This window comes from Triticum aestivum, chromosome 5D, assembly GCF_018294505.1.
Source record: "Triticum aestivum cultivar Chinese Spring chromosome 5D, IWGSC CS RefSeq v2.1, whole genome shotgun sequence".
NCBI classification, from domain to species: Eukaryota; Viridiplantae; Streptophyta; class Magnoliopsida; order Poales; family Poaceae; genus Triticum; species Triticum aestivum.
Window position 1 is genome coordinate 5,942,591 of NC_057808.1, and position 9,914 is coordinate 5,952,504.

Genomic DNA, 9,914 nt, shown 5'->3' on the forward strand with positions numbered 1-9,914 from the left:
GTAGTTCTGAAATCACAAAAAAGGCCACCCCAAGGCTCGGTCCTAAACCTATTAGAACTTAAGTTTGGACGGTGCAGCGCCAGCTGGTCACTGGTCTGCACCGCCGCCACAGAGCTGGGGCGTGCGCCCTACTCGCCCCAATGGTGGATTTTTTGCTGAGTCGTCACCCCCCTTCGCCATGGCACATAACATTTGTCTCTCCTTCGATCAAAAACATAATTTGGCACAATGCCTCTCACTGGCAGCATCTTGATGGTACTTTCATAGCATCACACCCCCCCCCCCACAAAAGTACACCTCTTAAGTTTAAAATTAGGGGGTTTTATCTTTAAAAAAAGAGGAATTTAGGTACTCAAAAAGATAAGTTTGTTATTAATTATTGAATATAATAATAGGGGAAGCATCCAATCCAGCCCAAAGGAAAATATAATAAAGAGCCGCCCTTGTCCTCCTCCTCCTCTTCTTCTCTCCTCTTTCCCTTCACCTTCCTCTCCACGGACCGGAACGCGCCATGACGAGCTCCTCCACGCCGTCCCGCAAGGTATCAAACCCTAACCCTCCAATCCGCCCGATTCGCCGCCGGGTGGAGCGGCGGATTGGCCGTCTCTGCGAGCGATTCGGCTGAAAATCTCCCATCTTTTCTGATTGCTGCGTGGTGTGGCGTGGGCAGGCGCTGAGCAAGATCGCCTGCAACCGGCTGCAGAAGGAGCTCGCCGAGTGGCAGGTCGGCCCGCCCGCCGGCTTCAAGTACAAGGTCTCCGACAACCTCCAGAGGTGCGCCCCACGGATTCCCCCAATCCCCATCCCCCCCTTCTCTGTTTGTGATTCTGCGGATTCTTGCGTGGGGCTGGTGTTCTTCCCTGCTGATTGATTGATTGATTGATGCTTGCGGGGGTGATGGGTTCGGATTAGTTGTTGCCTGATAGAAGAAATTATTTTCCATGGGCAGATGGGTGATCGAGGTGGGCGGGGCGGAGGGCACGCTCTACGCCGGCGAGACGTACCAGCTGCAGGTCGACTTCCCCGAGCATTACCCCATGGAGGCACCTCAGGTGAATTCTTCTCCTATCTTTTTTCCCTTGATGGTGATGGTGATGAAGGTTGCACTTGCACCCTGCACCCTTAGTTATCTTATCTCTGTTCTAGTGTTATTATGTTGCTTCAATTTGATTCTGCTGGATCAATTGGAAAATAACCCTGCCCCAATCTCCAGGTCATTTTCCTCAACCCGGCGCCGATGCACCCGCACATTTACAGCAACGGGCACATCTGCTTAGGTAAACTCCATTGTGCCGCGCCTCTCATCCCCTCTCCTCTCCTGGAGAAAAATATTTGTTTATGCCTCCGTGCCGGTGCCTATTTTTGATTAGCTAACTTTGCATATGGTGTGTGGGAATGTTCCTTGCCTAACCTAATCTAACGTCTAGCTGTCGGTTAGCTGCCAAGATTCCATTCGTTAGCGGAAAGTCACCACCACCCTGGTCCTCAAGTTGTGCCTTTGCCAGTTTCTGGATTAGCGACACGGTTTAGCTGCTTTAACTCGCCTTTCCTTTCCATTACTTTAAAAAGGAAGTCTTTGTGGGATTACCAGAAGCATGACCTTGTTAGATGCAGAAGATGCTTTGTGCTTTGCGTTCCAAGTTTGTCTCCTTTTCCTCGCTGGCCTTGTTCAGTGCCGGTCATTTTTGTCGGGTTTGGGCAGCTGCCATCAACATTTCTATAATTGTTAATCGTTCCAGTATTAGTCGTCAAGTGTCCCTTTGCAGTTTTTAGAGTAGCTCCACTGGTGAGGTGCTTTAACTCGCCTTTTGATTCCATTACTAGAAAAGGAAGTTTTGGTGGGATTGCCAGTCCAGATGCATTACCTTGTCAAGTGTGCCTTGTACTTCGTGTTCTAAGTTCTCTCACTGTTCCGTTGGTGGTGGCTTGTCTCTTTTCCCCCGCTGACCTTGTTAAATGCAGGTCATTTCTTTCGGGTTTGGGCAGCTACTGTCGACATTTCTATAATGGTTAAGCGTTCGAGTCTTCAGTGTTATGTTCTGTTACTTGCAAAAAAAAGTCTTATGTTCTGTTGAGTTGCTCATCTTTTGCTATTAAAAATCAATTTGTTTTCTCGCCTTTAACTAAACTAGCTATGCGAAAAGGATAGCCTATGTAATGGAACTTCCATTCAGCTACGTCAACAGACATTTTTGGTTGCTAGCTGTGTGCATACGCAATGTCAAATCATATCAAGTCAGTGGATAATCTGTCTTCAACGACTTTCCATGCACATGTTTATATGTTAGCAGGACATAACTGAATTCTCTTGCAGCTTTTCCAATGTTGGATGTGGCATTTACTGTCGTTATTCATGAATATATCAAGCTAAAACTTACTAACTAAATCTTATAATAAAATAGGCAGGTGGTAACCTCAAATGATAACACCAGCCACTTTCCATATTAATGATATGATATCTTCAGCATAGCTTTAGCGTACCTTTTCCTTGTGCTGACAATCACAATGTCAAAGAACTTGTTTGTCCATTCCCATCATTCCAGTTTAAATGTACGCTATAATTCATTGTCAACCCAGTGTGGTAGCATCGCCACTGCAATTGTCAGTAACTCAGTGATATTCCAACTGTTCAAGTAGTTCCAGTTTGCAACTCAGCTTCCCTTCATCATTCCAGTAAGGTACCCCAGCTAGTGGGTGACAAGTAGTTTGTGCTAAATAAGTTGGTGGCACCCTCCCTGAACCCTGCCCCACTGGTGACCAATACAAGTAATTAAGCTAAGCTGCAGCCTTTCCCCTTTCCCCTTCCTTCTGGTGAGGATCATGAAGATGAAATTGGAGTCTCTGTAGAACTCCTAAACCACCCCTGTTTGAATCCTAAAACAATCCCTATGCGAGTAAAACAAGCACCTTCCCTACTGACTCGACATTTGGTTCATGTGGTTATTTGCTAAGGAAGCTAGTAGGGGTTATTATGTTTGTATTAATTTTGGTAATGTTTTAACTTGATGGTGGGTGTGAGTTAAAGAGATATACAATTTTTGGGTGTCTAAAATTTGAAGCTTTGAGTGTAGGATAACAGGGGCATGCTCACATGCATTCAAGTTATATAACCACTTACATTGCAAGACTGAGTCACGTTTCTTGATCTATTAATCTGCTTTATCTGGACTTCCACTTGCTCAACTTCGCGAAAGAGGAAAGACCACAATATTTCTGCATTTTTATTATCTTAACTGTTCCTAGGCCTAGTTGAAGAGTCAACCAATTATAGTTTTCTCGTCAAGGTTTTTAATTATAAAACAGCTGCACATATGACACTTAAATATATGATTTTGTCGACTATGGAGTTCTCAGTGTGATCTCTGCCACACAAATTAAAAAAAAAAAGAAGAAGAGGCTGAATGTTCATGTGACCCATCCTAGCAAAATTGTAGGTGAATGCCTTGGACGTATGGCAGTGTTCTTTAAACTAATTTGTCCCACATACAGTTTGTTATAGACCCTGATTGCTTAGTTCAAATTAATTTGTCCCATGTCTGTTTTAGCATCAATTATGAAGTGAGTAGTAACTGAAGGGCTATGAAGATCTGTAACACTGATAATACCCTGTCAATTGCTTAGTTCAGGTAACTGAGGGTCTGAAGCCACTGACTTTGAGATTCAATGCAGCAGAAAAATGTTTGTGATCTTATTATTTGTCATTGATAGACCTGTAAATTAGCAAGATCAATAATCTTCTGACTCCCCTAGGTTAAATTTCCTGACCTATGCCTATAAGGAAGAACTTACCCTTCTCCTTTTTCTTTGAACATTTGAATTCTTTGTTTTCTTGATAGAAATTCCTTCTCCACAATATAAATGTACTTCTTGGCCCTTTCATTATTATTCTTACGATTTTTCTGTGATTGTGGACGAATAGGGCTACAATTGATTTTGCATGATTTATGTAAGTTAAAAAGTTGCTGCTTCTCTTATGTGCAGATATACTGTATGACTCGTGGTCGCCTGCGATGACTGTAAGTTCAGTCTGTATCAGCATCTTGTCGATGCTGTCTAGCTCGCCAGCAAAGGTTACCCCAATAACCCCCACCCATCTCTCCCTTGACATATCAAACACAATGTTCCTTTGCTTGTTCTCTTACTAGCTACGCATTTTATTGGTCAACAACAGCAACGCCCGGCGGACAATGACCGCTACGTTAGGAACTGCCGCAACGGGAGGTCGCCGAAGGAGACCCGATGGTGGTTTCACGACGACAAAGTATGAGGGGGCATCGAATCGATTGGCTCTTCTGGCCACCCCATACTCGCCAGCCAGCCTTCCTTACTGTGAAAGAAATCTCTTCCAAGGGGAGATGAGATGAGATGATTTAGGCTTAAAAATTTAAGCTAAGCAACCCCTCTATCGTACTGCGGATCTTAACATGCTGTGGTGGTTTGTACATGAGCTCAACACATGTTGTCGAAACGTGAATACATCATCGCTACCGACGATGAGAGATATATAGAATAAGCAAGTGTAACCTGTCGATGCGCTGGTACAGGCACAAAAGGAATGCAGATTTATCTATGATTTGCTACATCGTTTCGTGCTATCTGTCCGCCTATAAACTTTGCTAGCCTGCTGACTGATGCCCTACTAGGTATATATCTTGTGTCCTTGAGTGAATTTGCTGAAATCAAGTGAAAATTTCGGAACAAGTCCAGTGTGCAAAAGTGTGACTCGAGTGAATTCATGCTTTAAACCTACTGGTGGTTGATGACTTGTAAAATAGACTATGCTTTTAGGTTGGATAAATTTGATGCTAAATGCTTTTTGTGGACAAGAAAATTCCTTCTTTTTTTAGTGGAAGGAAAATTCCTTCTTCTGCCAAATGATTGCACCAAATAGTTTGCACTGTAAAAATGTGGCTTAGAATGGACAGTTCCACAAGAACACAAGGAACGGTGAGAAGTAAATGGCCACTAGTGCAATGCTGAATGTTGTCAGAAAAGTAAATGATGCTAAATGCTGAATGGTTTGTCACAATTTATCCTTATTTCAAGTCTTTGGATTAAAAATCCTGTAGTTTCTTTGTTGCGACATCAGAGTTATTTTGCGTGTAATACGGTAAATTTTGTTTTGAATTGCATGCATGATCGTTATAGATTGTTCCCATTTGTCTTGCATCTTTCACCTGCCAGCGTTTTTTTTTGTATTTCTTTCCAACCATCAAGGCGCAAGTACATCATGTTGTGAATGTGGCAATGAACTCCTCAAACACTACCACCTTCGATGTATTTTGCTTTGCCATCAAATGGTAAGCATAATGTGGCGAGAGACTGATGTATTTTGCTTTGCCATCAAATGGTAAGCATAATGTGGCGAGAGACCGATGTATTTTGCTTTGCCATCAAATGGTAAGCATAATGTGGCGACAGACCGAAATGGAGAACATCAGAGCATGTACTCTGGGTCTACATGGAACACAAGAACCGAAGGACGATAATCGATATGGCCATATGGGTTGTGTATTCTGGTACTGTATTAGAGAGAGCATGGATGCAAATGGGTGCCCTTTAGGGTGTTCTCTGGCCCTATTTAGTTCAATTAAATGAACTAAAATTTCAAAATTCACATTAGTTCTGAAAATTTAGTTCAACTAAAAAATGCACTAGGTAGTTCGGTTTGCTCAAGATTCAGAATATTTTATCAAGTTACTAACTGACTGGTTATTAACTGAGCTTGATTTACTAAGATTCATGCATGGGAGCGGTAGGGGTGGGGGGCCTTGCCCCTTCCCTGCCCTCACCCCTCCCCCCTAGCTACAAGGTTCTATAAACCTTCTTCTAAACATTGCACAAAAACATATTGTGGATTACGGGTTCGGGGAGAAGATGTTGACTTTTGGTTGGACAATTATATGAATCTTACTAACACGGAACTGTTGTGCTATGTGGTGTCATGCATGCGCATGATTTGGATATAATAGGACTGATATTGATGCATCTACATATGTCAGTTAGGATAGCACAATGTTTAAACTCTTGCTAGTTAGGAATTAGGGGCGGTGCTTTCCATGTTCCTTTTCTAGCCACCTGTGGCTGCACATGTCCAAATTCGGAGTTCTAATACCTCACAATGTGGCATTATGTGTTCAAATTTGTAGTGGCGTAGATTTTTTTAAAAGTTTCATGTGCCAATAAACTACAGATTCATCTTGTTTCCTATAAACTAGTTGTCTCCTCCTCCACCTCCTCTGTACAACTATCTTTTTTTTGCTCTTTCTATGTTTCATGATCCGGGTGTGCATTTATGATGGGTAGAACTGGATTTATTCTCAATTGGGTCGCAATTGCAAAGGATACTGCGAATTGCAGCCGAAGAGTTGCTATTCTGGGTACTCTTCTTCAGCTCCGGCTTTGAAAGTTCAGGTTTTCATATGTGCACTGGTGCTTCCACGAAGCAAACAACTTCAGATTTGGGAGACTGCATTGAATGATACGAGGCAATGAATTTTTATGTTGCTGTTCATCTTCAACTACTTCATCTTGGGCTACCATTCCATCCCTTGCAAAGGACACTCTGCTAATTCCTCCTAAAAGTCATTATGATTGTGTTACAGAGTTCGAACATAAAGCTGCTGCAGCCGAATGTGCAACGACAACTCGAGCTATGAAGGCCATTGCTAATGCGATTGTGAGTGCCATCATCATCCCAATGCTCAGTGAGATGATCAAGGATGAATACAACCTGGACAATCATTTGAAGAGACGCGTCAAGTCTCTCTAGCAGGAACTCATGATGGTGCAGGCTGCCCTCTGCAAGGTGGCCGAGGTGCCTCGGGACCAGCCTGATGCACAGATCAAGCCCTGGGCAGGAGAAGTGAGAGAATTGTTATACGACATGGAGGACTACGCTGACGATTTTATGTTGCGCAAGATGGAGAATGAAGACTGACCATAAGGAATCATGAGCCGAGTCAGGAAGTTCATCAATGTGATCAAAAGTTACAATGTGATGTGGTTATTAATCGAGCTTGATTTAATAAGCTTCATGCACAGGTAGCGGGAGAGGGGCCCTTGCCCCCTCCCCTTCCTCCCCTCTCCGTCCTCACCCCTTCCCCTCCCGTAGTTACACTTTTTTGCAATAACAATATACTAGGCTTTGTAGACCCGTTCCTAAACATGAGACACAAAAATATTGGTTGCGAGTAAAACATTGAGGCTTTGTAGACCCTCGTCACATTCTGCAGTCCGAAGTGTCGAAGCTGCGTTATATATGGACGCCCAGCTTTGTTTTCCATATCGTTGTTCTGGATCCTACTAAAGAGGTGTTTGTTTCGTTGATTTCATCATGTAATCTGATTAGTTATCAGTTTACCACTTACCACGTAACACCACCTGTTTGGTTTACATTGACCTGTAATTAGTTTTTTTTGAGACCGCCTGTAATTAGTTACCACATAATCGGATACAACTCTATTAATTGCTGATTATGCCCAATATCAACTGTAGTGAAAGTGATAATGCAGCTTCCTCCCTATGATTTCAGTAAGCCGCGCCTTCCTCCTAGGCTTTCTTGCTCATAGACCACCATGGCCATCCCAATCGATCCGTCCTCCATGGAGCAGCATGGCCTCTGGCAAGAAGGTTATAACGAGTTGAGACCGCTCAGTTTCATCTTTTGAGGAAGCGCTCGGTTTGGTTTCAAGCAACAAAGTTATGCAACAAAATATACTGTGAATATTATTTTTAAATACATTATGACATTTTTTAAATACGTGAAGACATTTTGGAAATACACTATGAATATTTTTTAATACATCGTGACATTGTCTAGTTACGCGATGATAATGTGAACAACTTTTCGTATACATGATGGCCATTTTTAAAATACATGAATACAATGTTGGAAATGCACGATGAAAATTATTTAGAAACATTAAATTTCTGAAAATGCATGATGAACCTTTTTTAAACATGAATAATATTTTTTAATAAATGATGGACATATTTTAGAAAAGTCTGAACATTTAAAAAATATGTGATTAACATCTTTATTAATACGACGACAGTTTTAAAACATTACGAACATTTTTAAGTTCGACAATGAAAAGAGAACTGAAAGAAAAGGAAAAAAAGGAAAGGAAAAATAAAATCAAATAAATGAGGATAGAAAAATAAAAAGAAACTAATTTAAAAAGAAATCAACCTTTATTTAACAAAAATGTTCAACTTTTTTAAATTATGCGTTAAAAAATACACAATAAAACTTATTAAAGTACTCACTCCGTTTCTAAATATAAGTCTTTTTTAGAGATTCTAATATGGACTCTACATACGAAGCAAAATGAGTGAATCTACACTCTAAAATATGTTTATATACATCCGCACAGGCGGAGGACCCGGTAGGGCGAGGGTGGGCGCCCGCCCTACCTTGATTTAGCACGAGACTCGATATACTAGTACGCTGCATCGCTGCATGCACCGGCAATCCGGCATCCTCGTGCAGGCATCGCTGGTTTTTCTTTTTAGAATAGAAAAAGGAGGGCATTTCGTATGGGGCTTCAGCCCAGCACAGCCGAGAAAAGAAAGGCCCACGGCAGGATCCACCGACCCACGCACCACTCAACTCCTCTGCATTGTCTCAAAAAAAAACTCAACTCCTCTGCACAAACGCACCAGGAACTCCTCTGCCTCCTTCGTTAAGCTAGCTTTGTGCATGGCAGTTCAGTGCATGCGGTTGGTTGACTGGTTGTTATGCAGTGCCGTTCAGTGCATGGGGCTAGCTAGCTAGGAACGCGTGTATTGCAACTTACTACATACGGCTAGCTAACTAATTTATGTTTATGTTGTTGCATATAAGCATTTGTCCAGCAGGTCATAGTATTCACAATACTCCAAAATACACCGATATGTGAAAACTGCGGTATCTTGACCTGCTTGTACTTACAGGCTAAAATAATGTGGTTTTTACGATACTTTGCTACCAAACATAACCTTATTAACAAAATAAGCTTTGTACTGTGTATATTTTTTGTAGGTGGTAGCTTTTGGGAATTTTATAACGTATTTTTGCGTAGTTATAAATGGAAAGTTATTTCATGTTGCCGAATTTAATTTTTTGCCCCGGCGTTCCTTCAGTCGGGCTCCGACACTCCCACCATGCTAGAGAGCAACCAACCCTAGCAATAGTGGCCACTATGGGCGGTCGGGCAAACAACCAGAACAGCGGAGGCGAGACAAGGTCCAGCCATGGGCGCAGGCGACCGGTGAGCAGCAGCGGTGCAGTGGCATTGCTAGTGGCCGGTGTTGGGTGGTGTGTTGCCGCGACGGTTGTTGATGCAAGGTTCGCCCCACCTTAATATTTTTTCGTCCTCCGCCACTGTACATCCGTATGTCGTTCATATAGAATTCTCTAAAAAATACTTATATTTAGGAATGGAGGGTGTACAAGCCTAATGTTTTGTTAACGCATGGTGAACATTTTTTAGGTGGATGCAAAACATTTCTCTACAAAATATGAGATGAACTGTTTAAAATACATGCCAAACATTTCTAAAAACTATAGGAACATTACATAAATCCCTTGGTACTCCCGGGAGCACCAACGGATTTCCGTCACAACCCTTTACCATAGTTCCTACGTCGCTGGTCCATGTAGGGTTTTTTTTCAACAATTTTGGAACCTTCTAGAATATTTTCCAGTTTTCTGGGCCCAATTTCCGTAAGTTCTTCAATTCATTTTTTTTGTTTTCAGGGTTTTCTATTTGTTTATCATTTATTATTATTAATTTTGTTTTTCATAGGTCTTTTTTCCGTTTCCATTTTTTCATGAACTTTTTGTCATATTTTCAATGTCGTTAAGTTTCTCTATGGTTATGAATTCTTTCTAAATCCACGAACACTTTTTCAAACACATTATTTTTTTT

The 9,914-nt window shown here is 41.9% G+C and overlaps 1 protein-coding gene across 2 annotated transcripts; it reads left to right on the plus strand.

Annotated features, from left to right (window-relative positions):
* Positions 1 to 399: 399 nt before the first annotated feature.
* LOC123119069 (ubiquitin-conjugating enzyme 15) lies at positions 400 to 6,940 on the plus strand. Of its 2 annotated transcripts, XM_044538728.1 has the most exons (10): positions 400 to 541; positions 671 to 774; positions 950 to 1,052; positions 1,214 to 1,277; positions 3,982 to 4,016; positions 4,172 to 4,261; positions 5,659 to 5,755; positions 6,307 to 6,414; positions 6,606 to 6,679; positions 6,794 to 6,940. In XM_044538728.1, the coding sequence occupies exons 1-10, from the start codon at positions 512 to 514 to the stop codon at positions 6,938 to 6,940; spliced, it is 852 nt and encodes a 283-aa protein (XP_044394663.1). In that variant the 5' UTR covers positions 400 to 511. The 2 variants fall into 2 exon arrangements, with proteins under 2 accessions (XP_044394663.1, XP_044394664.1); XM_044538729.1 differs by lacking the exons at positions 5,659 to 5,755; positions 6,307 to 6,414; positions 6,606 to 6,679; positions 6,794 to 6,940 and having other exon boundaries at positions 3,982 to 4,070; positions 4,172 to 4,580.
* The last annotated feature ends 2,974 nt before the right edge of the window (positions 6,941 to 9,914 follow it).